The 23,311-nt window shown below is 41.6% G+C and overlaps 1 protein-coding gene across 12 annotated transcripts in view; it reads right to left on the reverse strand.

Annotated features, from left to right (window-relative positions):
- The window catches only part of FNBP1 (formin binding protein 1), an 89,650-nt gene that overhangs the window by 30,347 nt on the left and 35,992 nt on the right, over positions 1–23,311 (reverse strand). For all 12 annotated transcript variants that reach the window (XM_066332739.1, XM_066332737.1, XM_066332740.1 and 9 more), the window contains exons 4-6: positions 22,341–22,488; positions 10,117–10,179; positions 9,205–9,309 (exon numbers count right to left, since the gene is read on the reverse strand). In XM_066332739.1, the coding sequence (XP_066188836.1) occupies positions 9,205–9,309; positions 10,117–10,179; positions 22,341–22,488 (316 nt within the window). The remainder of the gene's footprint in view (positions 1–9,204; positions 9,310–10,116; positions 10,180–22,340; positions 22,489–23,311) is intronic.

The following is a 23,311-nucleotide window of genomic DNA, read 5'->3' on the forward strand; positions in this document are numbered from 1 at the left end:
CTCTGAGAGAACACTCCAGGTATGGGAGTGTAGCTCTGAACCAGGTAACAGCTCACCAGCAGCAGGTAAGGCTTATTATATGTGACCTCTCTCAGAACCTATGCAGAAGGGCCATTGAATAGAATCAAACCCCATCTTTTCCCCTTTCTTTAGACAGCCTTGCTGCTTGATGGGCAAGGATGCAGGACAGCAGCAAACTGCAGAGTAGTACTAACTTACAAAGTGCTGATTTCTGTGGCTGTCTTCAGTACTTCAAAAATATTTTTTAAAAAAATCAGGTCTCAGCAGCACATCCACTTTAGGTGAAAAACAACACTAAATTTAATGGCCAGATGAGCTAGGAACACACACTGTGACATTGATCCCTTAAGGTAGCAGGAAGAGCACAAACATTGTTCTCTCAAGAGAATTTAACTACTTTTCCTGCAGATTTTCTTCTTACCAACTGAGTTGCACAAACCAGACTCTGAAATAACAAGTTAGTTTGGATAAATGACTCTACCAGGAGCTCAGAGATGCCAGGGTGGGACACTGATGTGCTAAAATCTGACCTGTCTGAAGGATTTATGGCGGTATTTCTTCCCCTTTTAAAATAAGAAATTAGAAGAAAGTTGACCCTGAGCCTTCTTATCACCTGCTTGAAACCACCTGAATGAGACCAAAGAATAGCAGACAAGGGAAGTTATCCATAAGCCTTGCAAACATGCAGCACTAGTAAAGCTTTTTATATTGATCTGAATGAAATTTAGTCCTATCCTAATACTTTATGCCTTTGAACAGGAAAATTAAACCAAGAAAGGGGATATGGACACTTCATGATGGGCACTGTCAGCCTTGAAAGCGCAAGAAAACTTTTGCAAACTGCTACACTTTATATGAAGGCTTTTAGAGAATTACATAAATCCATTTGTATTGTTTCATTTACCTTCTCCCCCAAGCCTCCTTTGATAGGAAATGCAACTTGTGATAAAGTGTAGGAGAAATTTTTAAAAACCAAGTACATTTTCTGCCATTTTGGTCTCCAATACAGAAAAGAATGAGGATATTTTGCTGAGAACAATTTTCTGAGACACATTCCAGAAACAGCCAAAGGGTCAATAGACACACTGTCTTCTGGGTTTACACAGGCAAAAAATGCAGCTCCTCAGGGCTGTTATGGTGGGAGTGATATGAATAACTGAAAAGGGCAGAAAAAAACTTTGGCTGTTATTCAGCTGGTCCATACTAAGTGGAACAGTTCAACTCCTCAGCAGTAACTCTTGTCCAGAATGGCAGAGCTTCCAGTCAAAACTTTGGTGTCACTTTATTTCTTCTTTCTTTTCTCCCATTCTGCACCCCCTCTTTTCTTTCAAACTCAGACAGCATGTGAGATGCATCACTGCCAGGCCACTGCCTGCCAAAACAGATCTGTCTTTGGCAAATCCAAGATCAGACTAAAATGCAAACACACACACACAAAAAAAAATCACCCCTGCCCCCTCCCCCTCAACTACCCAATCCCTTCAAAATAGCTTAATGATAAAGGCAGACTCAGAAACACTTCACCAATTTCAGGAATGCTTTCTATTGCTCACAGATTTTTCAGCTCCAGTCTCTGGCCCTCCCTCCACAGTGACCACTGGGCACTTCCCGGGAGCAGCAGCACTGGCAGCGTGTGCAGGATCAGTAATAACAGTGGGCATCCTGCCACAGACTGCACAACAGGGCCAGGGCTCCAGCCTTGGATTACATAGCCTCCACTCTTTACCATTTTACAATAACCAGTTCGGTCTCTCTGAACTGGCAAGCAGAGAAAAGATCTGAAATTTGCTTTCTTGAAAGCAAAAACTAAAAAAAAAAAAAAAAAAAAAAAAAAAAAAAAAAAAAAAAAACAAAAAAAAAAACCACAAAACTAGTAGAATGGGGCGTGCAAAATAACAACAGAGAAAGAAACAAAAGGAAAAATCCTTTCTTTTAACACTTGAAAAGGCAGAGGAAGAATCTGAGACTCTGTGGATCCCTGAAATCCTTTGGCTGTATATATTATACAAATGAGCAAACCACTGACAGAGGATGGAAAATCTTCCTCATCACATCTCAGGAATTGTTATCTAGTGCAGCCTCACTGCACACAACTCTGCCAGAATTCAGAAACTCACACTAACAAAAGATATCCTCAAACAACACAGTCCTGCTGAAGCTCCAGCAACAGAGATGGACTAAATTAATTAAGAAGAGCAGCACAGCAGCAGCCCTCAGCAGCACACTGCTCCAAGGCCGTGAGGAATAACTGTGCCTCAGACCCCAAAGTGTGTCTCCTTGCACTGCCATTCTCATGTCATGAATACTAAATAACCAAACCCTGGATGACTGAACTGTGAATCTCTGCAAACACCCAGGAGTTTTCCACACAGCTCAGAGAAATGCAGTTACACAAGGATATCTGGCAAGTCTAATTCATTATAAAAGAAGGATAATCTCTGTGGATGGAAGGTTATGCGGATTTGATGGAGGAGGTAACAAGAAAAGATATATTTGGAGCACTGGCTGACAATGTTTAAATGATTTCTGGAGGTCTGTTTAGTTGTACTATGTAAGCAATTAAACTCTGCCATGTATAAATCTAGGTATTGAATATAAAAAATGGAAATTATTTCTTGAATATAAATAATGGAAATTTCAGGACTGGGTAATAGATTGCTGAGCTCATACTTGGAATACTGGGCACAGTTCTAGTCCTCTCTCTCTCTCCAAGAAAGAATTTACAAACACAGCCAAGGCAGAAGGGACAGTCAGGGTTGAAAAAGTTACCAGGACAAATTTTGTAGCCTTGAAGATGAACTTTATGAGTAAAATACACAACTTTGTCTCTCAGGGAAGTGAATTAGTCTGACTGGCCAGGGTGATGCTGATGCTGAGCTGCTGCAACAAAGGCTTTCCCAGCAGAGATAAAGTCATTGTCCCACTCTGCTCAGCATTTGTCAGGCCACACCTGGAATATCGTGCTCAGTGGTCCCCACTATACACAAAAGAATACCTGGACAGACTGAAGAAGGTCCAGAAAGGCCACAAAGATGATCCAGCACAGGGAAGCTGCCATGTGAGGAAAGGCTGAGAGACCTGGGTTAGGTCAGCCTTGAGAATGAAGAATGACACTTGTCACCATGTCCCAGTGTTTGAAGGGTGACTACAGAGAAGATGGAGACTGTACAAGGAGTCCCATGGGAAAGACAAGGGGCAATGGGTACAAGTCACCCCTGGGGAGGTCCCAATTGGACACAAGGGGACAATTTTTCACAGTGAGAACAATAAGCCATTGGAATAATCTCCCCAGGGAAATGGTGGACTCCTCAACAAGGGGCACAATTCAGCTGAAAAGGTTCTGGGCCATCTTGTCTAGACTGTGATTTTGCCAAGGAACGCTGGGCCAGACAATCCTTCAATTCCCTTCCAACCTGGTATTCTATGATTCACTGAAACTGAACAGCTTACAAACTAAATTAGCTACATTTTGAGGCCTTGCTTCTCACGCAGGTGAATAGATTTGTTCCAATGTTTTGACAGAAAAAGAATGACTGTAAAGAAGCTTTCCAACTGTACAGCATGAAATAATTGCTTTGCATTAGCTTAGAAAACCAGTTCTATTGCACTGGTGATTCAAACTGCAGTTATTTAATTCAGAAGATATTCTCAAGCCTCCTCTTCACATCCCCTTTCCCTCCCTTTAGCAATCACCTCCCAAAAGAGCTGTATTGTTACAAAACTCAGTCAAATTGCCACGTAGAGCGTTGCTTGCAGGGGAGCACTGTTAAAAGGAAATTTAAGTTTGGTTGGATTTCCTTGCTGTACGCTAAACCTGGCTCATGATCTGCTCTTTGATCTCTTATCACCAAGGACAGGGTATGTATAGGGTACATATGGAGATTTATTAAGTTCCCCAGACACTCCTGCTGGAGTCATTAACTCTCTATTGAGTAGAAATCGACCCTGTTAAATTAGTCATGATTCCAAAAGGGAAACAGCTGCTCTGCACCGAGAGGCAGGGATGGCAGGTTGTAAACAAGGCTTACTCTTCCAGAAATGCAAATTGCTCTCCTGAGGGACTCCCTGTATTCACACACTGCATCATCCTTTAGGAAGGAAGCAGTTCAGAAAGGAGATTGGGGTCTGCATAACCCAGAGGAATAATATTAAATCACATTACCCAGCATGTGAATTGATGAGAAATCTGACACTCATTACAAGCAAACACACAGAAATTCAGCCAGTTCCATTTGTGGAGCAAAAGAGAAGCAGCTACCTACTCAACATACAAAAAACTCACCAGCACACAGGGAAAATCTTCTGCAGTGTCAAACTCTCCAACAAGAAAGGCACAGGCCAGGCCCTCCTGCACAATGCTCAGGACTGGGCCTGGCACATCTCACCTTGATGCTGCTGCTGTACCTCCACAAATTCACAGCAAAAAATGGGAAAAGCACAGTCTCTGGAACCATTCACTGCAGCTTTAATAACACGAGCACTGTAAGGCTTCTCCACCTTGCAAAACGACTTTGAATGGCACTACATTTTCTGCAATGCTGGTACTCATGGTGGCAGTGGATACCTTGAAGTGCACAGGGGAGGGAAGGGATCCAAGTCCCACCATCACAGAACAGATGACTTGGCACCTCCCAAAAAACTAGGCCTGTTGAGAGGTTACAGTCTGCAGAAGGCAGATACCCACAACCCAGGGTCATGGTGAAGTTTACTGCTGACAGACTTTGCTGACTAAACCTCAGGGGGATGTGGCAGAGCTTCCAGCAGAAGATGTTCCTCCAGGTTAGTCTGGGAGGTGTCAGTGATTTCATCTGGCTTCACTGTGACTCGACTGCTGAAACACCCACCTGAGATATCTCCAAAGCTCAAAATAGCTTCTTACTCCCCTCACTGTAAGGATGTGTAAGCTCCCAATGAAGGGATCTGTGTTCCACAGCCCAGAGGAGAGGCTGGAAAGCAGTTACCACCTGACAGCATTGCTGAGCACACAGGAAGATCAGCTAATCCCAGTTTCCAATTAGCAGGATTTCTACACCTACGTTCTGTCAGACTTGGCCCATGATTCAGCTCACAGCTACCCCGTGCTAAGTGTGTCTCCTGTGGGTAAGGAAGGGGACAGACTCTGTGCTTTGTGCAGAAATTCTGCACCCAGGTAACGTGGCACAAGAGAAAAGAAACCTCAAACATGAAACCTCAGTATCTCCCCACAGTTATATTTACAGACTAGAAAACAAATATCGTGGTGATATTTTATTTTAAGGCTTTATGCAAATCTTAAGATATTCTGGGTCTCCAAAACATCATGGATATTGCAGACATAAGCTGAAAGCTGCAGAGCACTGGGGAAAGCTCCTAGAAATTTCAGTAAACTTGGGATCACTGCACTTTCCCTCAGTTTCTCCACTTCAAAACCAAAGGCAAATACATCTAAAGTTCCTAAGTATCTCGGATTATTGCCTAAGGTCAACATTTGACCATTTCCTTTTCAGCCAAGGGACAGATCCTGCCTGATACCAAGTACTTCAAACCACTCTCCCCACAACTGCTGAGCAAATCAAGAGGCAAACCCTTCCCATGCTTGGCCTCAGCCATTTCCTCTTTAAAATCAGACTCTGAATTGCCTACCAGGAAAAGAAACCCTTACAAAAGCCAGTTGATTTTTTAAAGTTTATTACAAGAAATCTGTAAAGGCACCACTGGGTACCACATTATTCCATAAAGATGTCAGCTTTTTAGTGATTGCAGCTCTGAAGGGAAGGCAGAAACAATAGAGCTCTGCCTTATATGTACAGTGGCTCCGTGCTGGCGACAGAGACCATTTCCCCAAATGGTCAAAAAATTGAAGCAGCTCCTCTGTGGTTTTTGAAAGAGAAGTGCTTTAAAGCACACAACCCACTGTGATCCAAATGAAATAAAGCTTTCAGTGATACCTACGAGGCTCTCTGGAAGCAGCATCAGCATGTTGCAGCATTTATTTAGTTTATAAGGATATTTTCACAGACAGTGAGCTTCCTGCCCTGATTTTGCTACACTGCATTTTGTGTTGACACAAACCTCTCTGCAAGCTTTGGCTGCTGGTGGTTTAGAGGCTCAGGGGAAACAGGGAAGGGAGTTCAGGTGCCCTGGTCCACTCTCCCTCCTTCCTGCATACCAAGATTATTGCAGAGACTGAACACAGCTTCTGCTCCTACTGCCAAAAACGGAGCTGAGAGGAAACAAGGCCAAACACTCCTCCCTCCAGGATCAGCTACCAGGCTGCTGCCTGACAAGGTGATGGAGCCCATCCTGGCCACAGAAGGAGCAGAGAAGGGACATGCCCTCCACATACCTGGTCCTACACAAGGAATGTGGACCTTGTGGATGCCCAGGCTCCACATCCAGCCCTGCCTTTAGGCCCTTTTCCACGCAGTCCTGGGGAAATTCGGAGGAAAATTACTCTTATTCTGCTTTTCTGCCACTAACTTAATGCTCCCAAATTGTAATACCTTGGGAAAGGGAAAAGTGCTGGTAGATGGCAGCTCTGGCACAGAATTTCCTGCTGCAGTTGTCAAAGGCTACACAGACTTGAAAGATGAAGAGATGTGAGCATTTCAGAACCTCACACAGATTAGCATTGGGAAAGTGCAGCTGCATTCTCTTCTGACTGTATGTGACATTGTGATCACTGCAGAATTTTAATTCCATTAATGCCATCCACTCTTACCATGTGTGATGCAAAAAATAGCTCCTGTGTCTGCTCATATTGGCAGGTACAAGCTGAAGCAGCCAAGGTGTCAATCTCAAGCCAAAGAAATCAGGGCAACCAGCCCCACTGCTTGAGGAGCACCTTGTTCTGCCAAAGAGAAGAGCTCTGACACAGCCAAACTGCCCATTCTCCTGGCCAGGTGGATTTCTGGGAGCTTTTAGGGGCAGGAGTGTAGCAGCCAAGCCATAAGTGGCAAGAGAAATCAGAACTGCTGCAGCAGAAGGAGAAGGTTGAAGTCATCCTATTGCTTCATCTGGAGCTGAGCAGTTCCTGCATCCCCCTGGAGCGAGTCAGGGAGAGCAGCAGTGCTGCTGAAACAATATCCCATTCTGCCCTGGGAGTTATGCAAGACCCTCTCAGTCACACGGGCAGAGGGGAGCAAAGAAAGGGCATTATTCACAGCCTGACATGGATGAACCCAGTTTAACACATGCACTTGGAAAACACTGTTCTCTCTGTTCAGTAATATTATTTCACATTCCACTCATTTTGATAACCTTTTCCTTCTCCCATCTACTCTGTTGATTGCCTGGAAAGTGGAGTAATGCCTTCTCCTGAGAGCTGCCAACATGCATAACTAACAGATTTTTGTTTCAAGATACCACTGAGCCTCATTTTGCCATAAATAATTTACAAATTCATACAATAAAGAGCTAGAGGAATTTAAAAGGGAAACCTCTCTGCTTCACTTGATACGGAAAGAGCAGTAGGGTAGGAAATTTCTTCCTAACACTCTTAGATTGATATACCACCAATATGCCACCTTTCACTCTGACCAGAAAAGGCCAGCCTTGGAAAGGAATGTAGAAATAAGGAGTTTCAGTCCCCTTTTTCCAACAGTAAGTCATGTCTTTGTATCCCTTTGACATGACCTCAGCTTTGGAAAAAAATCTAGGGCAAGCCCTAATTTTATCTATGAAAGAAGTATTCTAAAATCACTTTATACAGATAAAGCAGAGATGATCCCTCTCTGTTAGAAAAACCCACATGTGGTGCTACATCTTTAACAATCTGTACATGCATTCATCTGTCAAGTGTCCTGGCAAATCCAGAAGGCAACAAAGGATCAAATCTACATGGTGAATTTGCAACTGAGAGCCAAGCAAATTACAAGACCACAGAGGTATTTTGTCCTTTGATATGCAATAACACTTGGGGGAAATTTTCTGAGCTTGTTTATGATTTACTGTCCTCATTTCCAAGAGCATCCTTGACACTCTGCCACGCAACGTCCTGATGCTCAGCATACCAGAAACACAAGATCCCACAGATGTAAAGGGAAATTTATATTTCATATCTTCACAGGACTGAAGTGACTGAGAATAGAATGAAGCAGACCTCTTGAGAAGCAAAACCTACATTTTACAAGGAGACCTCAGACTAGAAAGATTTCTTACCTATAATTCACTTTCCTTTCCTGTCCCTGCAACAAAACACTTGGCATATTTTAAGCTTCAGCGTTTACTTTTTCCTTTCTCTTTTAGTTGCCCTTTTTTTTTTTTTTTTCTCTTTATGAAATTAACATTTTCAAATGTTCTGGCTATTTTGTGCCTGTCTGACTCAAACTTGAGGAGGGCAAAACTGTCCTTACACACTGTAATGGGGTGTTTCTGATCTACGTTAGTGCATCTTCTAAGCAAATGTGTAACTCCAAAACCAGAAGCTATTTAAAACACTTTCTTCCTCTTCATTGCTTCCTTAAGCAATTGGATTTGGACCAGTAAAATTTAAACTTTAAGCATCCTTCCACACATCCAATTCTGAATCAAACTAAAGAGAGAAAGTATTTCCAGACAGATGTGCTGAAGCAGGACTGGATGTTTAAAATTAAGCATTAGTTCAAAAGCTTCACTGAGTGGGGATCATTGTAAAAAAGCCACAAATGATTCTGCAACCAGCCAGCAACTGAGACATGAAAATAAAAGCCTTGTGCCATCTGTGACAAGCATGGATTCCAGGATTTTGCATCACATGGAAAGCTGTCCTGCTCTAAACCTACAACTATGAAAAACAATTCTGGTAATCTTCATTGCATCCAATGACATTGGGAAATCTTTGATGTGCTGCTTGAAGGGCAGGAAGTTTGGTTCTACCTGGATCACAGAGAGAATGAAAATGTGTGGAAACTGCAAGCAGCCCTCAGGGAGCCCTCACAAGCCTGACTGCCACAGAACTTGGGGTGTTAAAATCAAGCTTGCACAAACTCCTTTACAGCCATATCAGCTCTGTTAAACTCAGATATCACCTACTAAAAAACCCTGACTGCATCTGTTTAGTTTTTATATAAATAAAGACTTCTGCAGAGATCGCCCTGGTTTTAATTAACCTACAGACTGACTCAAGTAAGGCATTAAGCCTCAGAGGGTTTATCCTACCAGGAGGATAGAGGAAGTAAACCCATCACATCCACGTTTACAAACAGTCCCCACCCTCCAGCTCACCTTTTCAACATCTGCTTTTGTCACGTTGATGTCAGCATCCATTTTTTCAAAATACTGCTGTGCTCGGTCAGCCTCTTTGCAGTCACGTTCAAACCGCCTTTTACTCTGAAAAGAAAAGCCAGAAACCTTCATTATGGGAAGCAAAAAATAGCAAAATCTACCTAAAATTCATGCCTGCCACTAAAACAATCTGCTGTAACAACTGAAGGATTTTAGGGCTCTCTTGTTTACACTGGAATTCATTACCATATTAATGAACCTCAAAAAACGGAGTTACCAGAGGCACATTTTTGGTTCCATTATTCAGGCTACTCATATTTCAGTATTTTTCCCTTTTAGCATCACTTCCACTCTTGTACATGAAATAATTTTCTTCCAACACTTAACCCCTTCATTTTTTTTAAATTAATGAAGGAGTTACTAAAAATAATAAATCTTCAAGTAGGACTTTTGGTTATTGATAGCCCCTTCCTATCCTCTCCTGTACTTACAGCCCCACTTTTCATTCATCACATGAATTCCAATGTATTTACTTTGGGGAAGCAGCACCTGACTCAAGAGATGTTCCTGTTCAATTTATTCACACATTATGAAGCTGTTCAACTTTCAGTGGAATATCTGAACAGGACCCTTAGGGACTTTGCAGTTTCAGCAATGCTTAGCACACTTTTCAAGTCATATCAAATGAAATGCTGCTCGTGATAGACAAAGAGCTCACAGAAGCCAAATGTTCTGTTAAAACAGACTTTTTTCAGGACTGTGGGTGTATTTAAGACAGCAGAGTTTTAAAAATCTCATTTCTACAACTTTTATCCATATACCTTTCTTTTTCAAATAAAATGTTTGGAACCATCTCTTTGAAAGCAAGAAATAAACGACTTAAATGTCACGTCTGAGGAATTTGCCACTTACTGCTTCAAGTTGTTTCCAGCAAGTTTCAATGTGTTGTTGTGCCTTTCTGCCATCATGGAAGTGCTGTTTAGAAAAAGAAAAGAGAAAGAAAACATTTTTAACAACAAAAGAACAAATAGTCAAGTACACTCAAGAAAAAGCCCAACCAGAAATCATTCTGACATCTGTGTTCTGCAAGGCTGGCAAATAGAGCAGGTGTGTGATGACTATCTAATGTCTCAGCAGGCTGCAGATGGATATTTGCATCAATTATAGTGGTTAGTTTGACTAGGGCTAATTAATCCCTTTAGCAATTCTACCTTGTATTGTTCACTGTATCTCATAATTATTGGTTTCTCGTATCATGAGATCTGAAGCACTTTTATCTGACGAGTATTTCTTTGGTGACAGACTGAACACTGGCTCTAAATTAAAATTTCTCTCTACATGAATTTACCAAGATGCACTTGATTGGCACATTCTAACAACTGATGTTTGTCCTGATTTTCATTCAGACTCAACAAAAAAAAACCTCTTTTCTTCCTAGTTACTAGCTCTGTGTGCAAGGCCAGCTGCTCCTTCCTCTCAAGAGGTTTCTGGTGCCATGGGTCCCTTCAGAATCCCTCCTCTCCCACACACTGAGGGTGAGTGTGTGCTCAGAGTGAGGTGCAACACAAGTTTTAAATTGAGATGTCAGCTAAACAACAAGGAAATCCTCTCCTGACGGGTGTTTTTGGAACAAGACTCTTAATTGCAGTTGGTTTAACTAACACTTCTTAGCCCTTACACAATGGTCTTAATCAAATCTGTATTAGAGCTTATTCCTCTGTAGAATCACAGAATGGTTTGGGTGGGAAGGAACTTCAAAGACCACCTTGTTCCAACCCCCTGCCATGGGCAGGGACATCTTCCACTATCCCAGGGTGCTCCAAGTCCCTTCCAACCTGGCTTGGACACTTCCAGGGATGGGGCAGCCACAGCTTCTCTGGGCAAGCTGTTCTTCCATATGCCTTTCCCTCAAGATAAGCAATTTATTCCAGATCATATACGTCAATGACCCAGCTCTGGACAGGAACGGGAATACAGACCCAGCTGACTGCTACAACAGGTTACTCCCTTCCACAAACCACCCTGTAAAGTAAATAATGAAGCAAACTGAATCAGGAAGAGAGAGGCCTTTCTTTCATACTATTTACTGACAATTAGTTTTACTCAGATACAGGAAAGTTGTCACATAGTAAACTTGAAAAATAAAGGTCAGATATTGCCAGATAATCCCCCTAAAATTCATGTGCTCTCACACCCAAGTGTAATCAGATCTTATGTAAATCTTAAGGAATGTGATACCTATGGTTTGTTGGGTTAAAAAAAGCTCACACTCCAGATCATTAACCTGCTACAAAATGCCACTGTTAGAAAAATATGCCTCCAAGCACTTTACAATTGGCAGCTCCTTGGTTTCCTGCATCTTCTACTACAGCAACTGGTATTTTCCTGTGTCAGGGGAGTGAGGGACATTTCAGAGCTGACATTCTGACTCCATCAGATATGACAGCAAAAAGTTGCAAAACTGCAATTCTGTATCATGCCATGTCCAAAAGGCTCATTTAGCCTTAAAAATCATAGTGACATTCTACACATCTGCAAGAACAGAACACCAGGGGTACCCTGGGTGCTCTGGATGCTGTTACCTGTAGCCCCAAACACTGTCTGCTAAGGATAGATGCTCATCTTGAGCTGAGCATGGGGACCTTCTGTAGCTTTATGTGTTTCAATGGTGCTTATCGCCACATGAAAATTTTTAAAGCACACAAGAGAGGCCCAGAGTAGAAACCTTTCCATGCTGATATGTGCCACACTCAGTCCTGGCTCTGCTCCTGCCCTCCGAGGAGGGAGTGTGTGTGGCCACTGGGCCATGGAAAGGGGAGCAGTGACAGCCTGGCACTGCTGGGACAGCAGAGCCCTTCTCCAAACACTGCCTCACCCCACGGTGACATTAAAAAACCCCTGACATCACTGTAAAACTGCTGGGTGGCAGGGAAAGGCTCCAAGTTGATTTCGGTTCCTTTTGTAGATCCCCATGTCCTTTCAACTCCGCGTGTGACAGATGCTGCCTCTTCCCTGCCAGGGGCTCCTCATTTCAGGCTTTTGTAATCAGAGTTTAGGAAAACAGTCCCAAGGAGCAACAAAAACAGTCCCAAGGAACAACTGTAATTTAACACTACATTTTTCAACATTTTCCTAATGAGCATGAAATTCATGGAAGCCTAAACAGCAAAGCTTGAAGTAAAGTAACTCTGATGTCTTCATGTTGCCTTTCCTGCTTCCACCAGCCCCCATTTGCTCTGATTTGGCCAGGGTAGGAAGGGACCTGATTTGGGAGCAGCTGGCCTCTGTGAAACCCAATACTGTCAATGACCCATAAACCTCAGGAAAACAACATGCCAGGCTCATTTAAGAGAAGACAATTGCAGAGAGGAGCTGAAGGATGAACTTGGAAACAAAAGCCTATCAGATAACAGGACTGCTGTCAGCGTGTATTTTTAAACCTTTGTAGTTGAATAATGTAATTTTAACAAGCCATCCCTGTTACTTCCTAATTTGCCTTCTCTATAAAAGAAACTGCACAAGCTTCTGGAAGGACATACTAGAAAAACTGAACCTGAGCAGTGATGCTGCACCTATTTCACATTTTCCTGCGTTTTGATACTTTATTGTTTTTAAAAACACTTCTTCACAAATGGAATGCTAAGATGTAAAGTGGGCATTGAAGATTATTAAATGGTAAAATATTAAATTGTGATAAATACAGGTGTATCACATCCTGAAGAGTTCCGTGAAATACTGCGGGTTGTTTTTTTTGTTGTTGTTGTTTTTTGGGGTTTTTTTTGTTCAACAAGTGTCTACATATAACCCCTAATTCTTGCTGTGTTGTCCTGTATATATATCCTTGTTGTGAACTAAGGCACTTCTGGTTTTGCAAATCTTCTGCCCTCAAATGGTATTTTCTGCCTTCCAAAAATTTATTTTTATACACAGCAGCTAAGTGGAACCATCCAACTATCTATATTTCTTCACTGGCCCACTTTTATGGGTAAGAAAAATCAAGGCACTATGGTCAAGTGATCTGCCTAAAGTCATACAGGAAGCCTCCAGTTTCCTCAAACCCTGCACTATCTTCAACTTCTGCAAACTCATTTCCTTTACAACCCTCTTAAACACCAAATGTCTGTTACCTTCACCTCCCCCCCTCCAAAACCCCAGCAAAAATAACTCTAAGCTCAACTATTTCCTTGATAAGGTTTCACAATACAAGTTCTAATTTAAATAAATTTTTGAACAAATTAAATAATTGGATATTCTACACCTGAACATTTACCAAATCCTGTGGAAAACTACCACTCTTAGTCACATGCATTTCAGCAACACACAATGATGAATTTTGAGTAATTGATACAATATTGCTTTCCCCTCCATAAACTTAATGCTCAAACTAATGCCCCCAATCTGGTTGCTAAAAAAACCCCATAGAATATGAGCAAGATATTCAATTAATAAATCACACCTCAAGTGTGCCAGTGAGACACTAGCAGCAGTATTGGTGGCTCACATGTCATTATTTCCTCCAGACTTTTCACCCATATCCACAGAATTCTAAAAACACATTAGAAATACAGTAAAGTGAAAAGTTTGGGGTATTAGTGTTCATTAAGTCAACCTCCCTAGATCACCTGGAAGTCTATACTTTGCAGTCTTTGGCTGGCAAACACTGTGCCAACTTTTAAGATTTCCCTGAACAATATTTTATTGAAACATTAAACCAACCGAATGGCTTAAAGCACAGCAGCATTGCCCAAACTCAAACCACAGATGACCCCAACTGTCCTTTTTCCCAGTGTTAAAGCCCTTTGTGTCCCAGGGTGCTCTGAACAACCCACAATGGCCACGTTTTGACTGGACAACTCCATCCATTCCAGCTCACAGGATTAACACAACAATGCAAGTTTTAAGTGACCTCATGAGAGTTCACAGAATCAGTACTGGAAAAGATCTCAAAGATCAAGTTCAACTCATGATTGACGACCATCATTTCAACCAGACCTGAGTGCCACGTGCAGTCTTCCCTTAAACACTTCCAAGGATGGTGACTCCACCACCTCCCTGGGCAGCCCAATCCAACCCTTTTCATGAAAAAAATTCTTCCTGGAATTCCAAAATTCAGTTGTTAAGACTTGAGATACTTTTATCAGTGTATTAAGTCGCTCATGTGAGGAGTGTGGATTAACTCAACTTTTAATAAGCTTTTGTTATATTCAAAAAGCTCACAGCTCAAGGAATGAGTTTTTCCCTTTGCAAATCCAGCCATCAGGATTGGTGTGCTCTCCTCATTAGGATGCTGCCTGTGTCTGGAACAGCTGGGGAGCAATCCTGGCTGCTGTGCAATCAAAGACAAACCTCTCATTGACTTTTGTCGGGCTCAGATTTCACCCGTGTTGATCAAAACCCCGGGAGCAGCGAGTGAGGGACCCACAATGCAGAGCCTGTTCCTGCCAACGCTGCCACAATTAGGAGCAGCGGGATATTTTTGCAAAACTTCCTTGGTATGCACGAGGGTTTACACAGCCCCAGAGCTCACCCAGCAGACAACAACAGCTTGTTAGAAGATGCATCTTATCTTTTTTTTCCTGACCTTTTGAGAGGAGCAGGAGAAAAGATGTTGCTAAAAGCATCTAATGAAAGACGACACATTCCAGTATTTTTGCTGAGGAGTTCCTGGGCAGTTTTAAATGAAAGAATTGCCTGAAACAGTATGACAACAGGGCTGCTTAGGCTCTTTATAAACTGATTGTGTGAAACTCTTTAAAAAAAGGCTGTAATAAGAGAGCCTTGTTTTTCTTTAACAAACAGGAGTTGATTACATGATTAAACTTAAGACTTGTATATCTATAATATGTTTGTATTAGAAATAATCAGAAAAACATTCTTAATTTATATGCATAGCATATGGTTCATTTGACAACATCCTTTTCAAGATTTTTTAAAAAAATCTAAGGCAGAGGTGCTTCATTTTCTTTTCTATTTACATATGAGACAATACAACAGACTGACAAAATAGTTAACTTTGGCTTCTGTAACAAGTACTCCCAGCTCACACTGATAATAAATATAAATACAGTACTTCATCCTCCAATTCAAACTCTTATCTCCATTTTTGTTACAAGTGATTTCTAAAATAATGGCTAGTGATTAAAACACACCAGAGACGGAAATAAGAGTACACTATTTTTTCCTCGATTTTCTCAGCAACATTTGCAAAAAGCCTTGTCAAATGTTTTTCTTTTCCTGGCTGTAAAGACAGGAAACAGTCTCCTCCAAAGAAATCTTTGTTTCCAAAAATAGCAACATGTTCTTGAGGTCTGATCTCTCTCAGCTGTAGTAAGAGGAGCATAAGACAGTCCTGTGAATGTTGACATGAAATTCATGACCATTTTAACACCTATTCATCAGCTACTTAATATTGGTGCATAACCCTGATGTCCTCTGCAATATGCATAGGAAATTATTCTTAACATGTACTTATCAACTCAGTCAAACCTGGAACAAGTCATACAAATATCTGTTCAAGGTTGAACCTAATGTGATTGAAGTATCTGCTCCTGAGGTGCATTCCAAAGGAATTCCATTTAATAAGCACTATGGACGAAAGCTTCCCAGGCTTCAAATTCCAGATCAGCTGCACATGACAACCTGAAGTAGCTGTGCCTGTTGTTACTGATGGATGAAATTTGGAGCAACCTGGGCCAGGGGAAAGTGTCCCTGCCCTGGGCAGAGAGTTGGAATGAGATCATCATTAAGGTCCCTTCCAAACCAAACCATCCTGTGACTCCCTGGTGATTGGCACAGACCTAAAACACACGGTGACAGTAACATTCATGGTAACTTGTCATTTTCATGCAACATATGACAAATAAGGTCCTTAGACTGGGAATTGGAACTCAGAACTTCTTTTCAGGCACAGAGACAATCCTGCAGCTTCCAGTACAACTCCATGGCAGCAGAACTAAGGGTTCCTCAGGAACATTCTGCTGCACTGGCCAGCTCTTGGATAAGTCCTGCTGAACCATCTGCCTTCAGGGCAGCAAGGCCAGCAGGCCCTGGAATAAGTGAGCACACAGCTGTGACAAGCTGTTTGGAGACCATCTACCCTCCTCCAACCCATCCCTAGGGACTAATCTCGTCCTTAAAAAGCTCATCTGTGCCCAATGCTCCACAAAAGCTTTTCAAATGGAGATCCACCATTATTACTGAAAACTATGATGTGAAAAGTTATTTGTGCTTTTATATCCTTCCATGAAATTAGAAGAACATGCTGCTCTAGCTTCCACCTCTTCTCATTCCCAGCCTTGTCACCAAGCTCTCCTTCCAATGATTCACAATTAAAAGATGTAATTTCAAACAATCTCTGACATTCCTGTGTAAGAAGACTTGCACTAAAAAACTAGAAGATGTGCAAGTTAATGCCTCAATATGCAAGGAAATACTTTCAGCTGTTTCCATATACCCTTCATGCACACATTCACCTACATGGAAGTATCTAGACCTGCATCAGATACATAAAACATGAAATGCCAGCTAAAATGCCAGCTGAACGTGCCCACATGTGCCACAGGCTTGGATGAACACCATTCTCCACAATTAACATATGCACTACTCATCTGGCTTTATTGTTGCTCTTTCTTTTCAGGCCAATCTCTGTGGTTGTACAGACAGAACACAAAGGGGAAAGTACATCCATGGCCAATGCTCAACCCCCTCACCCTCAGGCATCTCTCAGTCATGCACTGAGCAGGAAATGTTACTGTTCACAGAAGGCATCTCTCATCTTGTCCTTCTAAAGGGCTCTTGCTGTGCAGAGCAATATTCAGGCTAATTCACAGAAAATGGAACTACATTTGTTAGTAAACAGATTTCATTTTCCCAATCAGATTCCTTCATGTGGTAAACAGAAGCCAATTTATTTATTTGGACTATCATTTCATGGTTCAATGTACCCATTCACAACTGGGAAGAGCAGGATATGAAGTTCAGTGGTCTCAACTTTGAATCCTGCTAAATCCAAAAGTCACATTATACCTTTCAGTTGGATGGGATATTAGTATTAGTTTCCCAAACAAAAATGCTTTGGAAACTTCCACAACAAGTACTCACTTTTCCCCCTCACAGCACCATTCCATAATAACACACCAATATTTAACACAACTTCACTGTATTTACAGTCCATAATTTGCTAAAAACCAACAAACACTCCATAAGAACACACAGAATTTATTATGATGTTTCCTAAATAATTTTCTGCATTCTTAATTTTTTAAAATAATTATCACTTAACACTCTACTGGTACAATTAAACAAAATACAGTTGAAATACCTTGCAAGAAAGAGGATGAATATTTAGAGTAGGACTGGTGTGCAGTGCATTTATCAAGCAAAACATAATCTCCCATAAATATCTTCATATTTAGATTAAAACTAAGACCTTCACCCCATTCATAGGGCAATGAGCTGGAAGTGAGTAAGTCACAAAACAAGAGTTGGGGAAAGCTTGGTTTAAATTGCATCAATCTGAAGTTTGAAGATTGGCAAATCACTTCCTTTCACTTTCACTCTTTCCCCAACTCCTCACTTGGCCATTGCTTTGTCACCTCTGGAAGGCAGCAATGTCTCTCTGTGCCCCTGCAGCATAAAGCACAGCTGTGCTCCAAACACACACAGACCTTGAGGCACATCCAAAATGCAACATGGAAAAATCCATTGTGCTCCTGACAGAACTGTGCGCTGCCATCCTGCCTCACTCCTGCTCCACACTGGGAGAAATCCTCTGGAAAACCACAGCACTATTTGCAGAACAGGGCACTATTCAGAATGAGTGAACGTGACAGAATTCCTCCAATTATTTACTTTTCATCAACACCTGAGAGCCTACAAGAAACAGAAAGTCCTCTGACAGGCACCCCCTGGATAAATGCACACAAGGAGGGTGCACATGCTGCACCATAAAGAACCAGACCTGTTTTGCCCCCATGGTAGCCATAAGGATTCATTCATTCCCTGTTCCCCTTCTATACCAGCACAAAATGGAATGTATTGACATCAGGTAAATTCTCTCCCAACCACAGAATCCCAGTGCTGCACCAGTTCAGGTTGTAGCAAAGCCCTTGGCTTCTATACTTGACTTTCATGCTTGATTGTATGGAGCCAGTCAGCCCCAAGGGGAGGTGGAGTTAGAGGTGAGAGCAGCAGCAGTAATAAGAGGGATAGTTCATGACTCCCAAATACATTTTTAGCAAAGCTGCCATAAGCAATGGCTACACAGAGCAGCTGCTGCCAGGAGTCCGTGAGTCAGACCTAGTTTGTGACCAGAGATCTAAACCAGAATGGCCCCAGGAAATAATTCTTGAATTTCTATCCAAATTACAGAATTGAAGGGTTTCCTCAGCCATAGTTGGATCTATAAATCAAGCTATGTCATGTGAAGCATCAAGGGAAAAAAATAAGCCAACGAACAGAAATTCTCAATGAATTGAGAATTCTCAGTACATTTCCACCCTAGAAGTGTATTACATATCAGTGCTTGTGAAATGAAGTCCAAACACTCCTCTTGACATGACAGGATCACCACCTTCTCTTGTGTCAAAGATGGAGAAGATTAAGACCCAATTTTGTAATACTGCAGGTCCTCTAGCTCAAACTTGACACTTTTGAGAGCGACCCTACAGAAAGGCTGTGGTGACATTGGGGTGACATGAAGCATGATTGCAGAAGCAAGTTCTTTCCCTGAACCACTCAGAGGTGATTCCCACCTCATTTGTGTGACTTGATGACATCTTCCAACAGCAAAGAGGAATTCAGTCACAGGCATCTAACCCCAAAAACGTCAAGAGAAAGATGGATGGGGCATGCCCTTCACACAACACAGAACTGAAATCTGAGCTTTTAGGCTGCTAACAAGGACCCTGAGGTCGAGAATTTCTCCTGGGAGAGCATGGACACAGTAAGATCAAGAGAAAACAAGAAGAAGTTCAAGTGAGGAACTGGACTATAGAGTTTCACTTCACTGGGCAGCTGGGAAGAACTGAAACAACACACGGAGTTCTCCCTCTCACTGTGTGAAAAGCAGGCAGGGTGTGTACTGACTTCAGTGACTGTGAGGGCAAAATAACTCATTTGGTACAGTGACAATATTAAGGGTAAGCCAATGGAAGAGGAATGTGTAATATGATATATTGATTCACCTTTGTTACTAAAGGTATTCAAGTTTCACACAAGGAGTCTGCCTGATTTTTTCGTAACCACTTTCTCATGGTCAAAAGCCATCATGCAACAAAGCACAGGATCTGAAAAAGAGTAAAGGTAACCCAGAACTCTCCCAAGCTCTGAATCAGATCAGAGGAAAAAGGAGATATCTGTCTTTTGAACAACAGCACCAAACCACTGACCTTGCATATCATATTGTCCAACCTGGTTTTGATTATTTGCTTCTTCCCTTATTTTCAGCACTAGCAACTATCTTTTATAGAAAAAACACGACATAGGCAGCCATCAAGCACACCTTTCAGAGAGCCAAACAAACCCAACATATGTACAATTTGTATGCCAAATGAATTTTATCCAGCATAAAACAAATGTAAGGCATGATACAGTATCAGTTCTGCACCGCTTACAGGCCAGATGCTGGCACTTGTCAAGGAAAACCCAAGAAATGATTTATTACTGTGTGACCCTGATCATCTGCTGGTGTAATTCCACTTGAATCAATACAGCTAAATGAGCATGAAAACAAAGCAGAGCAAGCAGGCACCAGCCCCCACGTGTTTAAAGATCACCAGCCACACTCCCTGCCCACGATTCCAGCAAACACTCCTGTGCATCAGAGGTTTCCTTTGGAAACAGAAGCTGTATTTAGAGATTTTTGAGAAAATTGTTCCTTGAGAGGGTGCTGAGGCCCCAGCACAGGCTGCTCCTGGAAGTGTCCAAGGCCAGGTTGGCACTCGGAGCAGCCTGGTCCAGTTATCCCTGCCCATGGCAGGGGGAGAAAGGGATGAGCTCTAAGGTCCCTTCCAAACCCATTTGGATTTGCCTGATCACTTTCTGCTAGACTTGAGCTCATCTTTCACACATTTATAGTTATGACATCTCTGTGTATCATTTCCACCTTCCAAGTGGGAAAGTACAACCAAAAGAGCAAAGATGTTTATCTACCACAGCCACGCTGAAATCACTGGAAATTTGTACCATTTTACAGGTATTTGGACACCTGAATGACTTAATTCAAGACTCAGTGGACAAGAATGCGGGTCTCCAACTCCTACACATGGACCCAGCCCCAGGAGTGGCTCATTCAAATGATTCTTTGGACCTGGAGCACAGCAGCTGATGGCAGAACAAGCAGTGAGCATGAGAACTCTGCCAACAAAATTTCTGGAAATACCAAGTCATTCATTAATTGATATCATAAAAGGTTTTGCCTAAGCAGCAGCTCTCTGAGATATTTACACAACAACCACCCTCCCATCCTGCAGATCTCAGCAGGATCAATGCTCTTACAGGATGAAGTGAGAGGCTGTGTATGAAAAATGCCTGAGGGTGGGAACAGTTTCCTTTTCAACACCATTTTCTCATAAATGAGAAATCTACGGGAACCAGACAAGGATTCCTAATTCATATAAGCTTCTATTTATGTTGCAAGAACAAACAGTTGTGACTGACAACTGTTTTCTCTTAAAGGCCAGTAATTATCAGCAACAGCAGGTAAATAGACTCAATTGCTTTTTGCTGTTCTCATGTTCTTATCACTAGGTCAATATTAAACTAATTTTCCTGTCATTTATCCATTACTTATATGAGCCATATTTACTAGAAAAGCTTACAAACAAAACCGAAAGCCAATAGTTACTGCTCAAATTCTTTACAAGAAATAAATATTGCAACCCTCTTCTACTGTATTTAAAATGTGTAACAGGTACTCCAATCAACTTATATGCCCATGTAATTGAAAAAATAGGTTAAACCATTAGAGCCAACAGAAAAATGCAATACTAGAATGCTTACTTTTTCTCTTTTTTTTTTTTTTTTTTCCTTTTTGCACAGAACCATGCTGGATACAAGGTCACAGAGGGGCTGAGAAAACAATCTCATCACAGCTATATGTAAAACATCCTTCCATGCTATCCGTGAAAGATTACACACCATTCTGCAGATTAAAGTTATGTCTATATATTCTTTTCCTCTGTTGACAGAATTATCATTCTAATGCTATACTTAGGAAAAGGTGGTGATTTCCAGGGCTCTGGTCCCACACAGCACCTCAACACATGCTTAGTGTTTAGTGGGACTATTTATAAATGTCTAAGTTCTGCAGGAGTATTTTTTGCAATTTCCAAAATAGACCAACAGTTTGGAAACGAAACATAATGCCCTGATGCTCCCTTTGCACTTTGCTTAGTCATTTTCTACCTGCTCTGTGAGTATTTGCAGTGTTTAGAATCCTTCCTCTATGTTCACACATCCAGCACATAAAAGGGTTCAAGGCAAGGAAGGAAATCACATCTCAACTATCCATTTTTCAGAGCTGGTGATGTGCAAATTAATCAGCTTTGAACATTCCCTGTAGCAGGCACATAGGTCCCTAAAGTAGTAGCTGAAATAAAGCACTAACATAAAGCTATTAATTCTACCGGTCTTGAAGGACAACAGGTTGAAAACCACATTCCCCACCTTCACCAAACAAGACAAACCCCCCATTTCTTATTCTAATAACTGTTTTACAGAGTCCCATTGACCAGATCTGTCTGGGAAGCACAAAAGTGTGAATCAAAATCCAAATAATTCTCTCAATCGGCCTCAGTACAGCAGTTCCTCTGTTTATTTCAGGCTTTACACCATGTTGCTGGACTCTTCCCTAAGCAAGCTTTTGGCTAACAGAGCCTTAAGCACAGATGGGTCTCTGGCCTTATTTAGCAGGGATTCTCCTGCAGGCATTTCTGTCTGATTTTATAACATTTGATTCAAACGGTTCAGCGACTTGGCCAGGGCACATAACCCATTTCTTTAATGCTTGGTTCATTAGCACAGCTCATCTTTTTTAACTACAAATAAATCTCACTTAACATTGAACTCCACTGCCCCTAATTAGCTGTCTTAAATAGCAATTCATTGTGAATAATAAATAAAAAAGGATCGATTACCGATTTCCTCTCCTGTTTCAGCTCCTGCACGTAGCGTGTTAACTCTCCAGTGATCAGAGAGGTCATGTTCTCTGAAATGACCTCGTGCTGTCCAGCATAGTCATTCATTTCATTTAAAGTGGCTAGGAAGGCTCGAGTTGATGTGTACCTGCAAAGGACAGAAATGCATTTTGCTTTTAGTCCCTTTCTTTTCAGACAGATTGCAAAGGGAGGTGGGATCCTCCTTAAACATTTAGCATTGCTATAAATTAGCACAGATTCACTGGAAGGAATTTCTCCAAAGGAGGCCTGTCCCACACACTGACAGTTGCCTGATAAATCTATCTCAATTTAGACAGTTTGACACTGGCTCTTAAAGTAGCACCACTTTAGAGTGCCATGTTCTTCATCAGGACAGCTCTGGGGCTTCAGTTTTCTAATCTCTACTCACCATACATTTCTATTATACTCTTTCATGTCCTACAACTCAGTGCAGAGTCATCAGTATATCCTACCTGGCAAAATCCTGTCTAAGCAAGCAAAATTTTGGCCAGCATAGCCTAGAAAAGAAAGTTTTTCATAATGTAAATTTGATTTAAATCAGATATAGTTCATATAAAGTTTTCAAATAAGTAGAGAGGTTACTAACCAGGTGTTCATTGTCAAACCATATTTTTTTAGTACCTTCCATCATAAGGTTAATCTTTTCATATCAAATAATCTCCCATACAGCATTCCATGTATTATTGAAAAGAAGAAACATCTGTGCACACAAATTTTGAAACAGCAGGTTGTCTCACTGGTATATTCAGCCCAGTGCCAACAGAGCTGCATTTAAATACCCCAGCTGGCCATGCTGGGCAGCTGGAAAGCCAGCAGCAAGACACTACTACATGCTAGAAAAACCATTGTTTTTGTTGTTGTTGTTTTTATTATCATTATTGTTATTATTCTAATTCTAAAATAGTAGTGGCCTACCCTGATCATCACCT

The sequence above is a fragment of the Sylvia atricapilla genome, chromosome 19 (genome assembly GCF_009819655.1).
Source record: "Sylvia atricapilla isolate bSylAtr1 chromosome 19, bSylAtr1.pri, whole genome shotgun sequence".
Lineage (NCBI taxonomy): Eukaryota > Metazoa > Chordata > Aves > Passeriformes > Sylviidae > Sylvia > Sylvia atricapilla.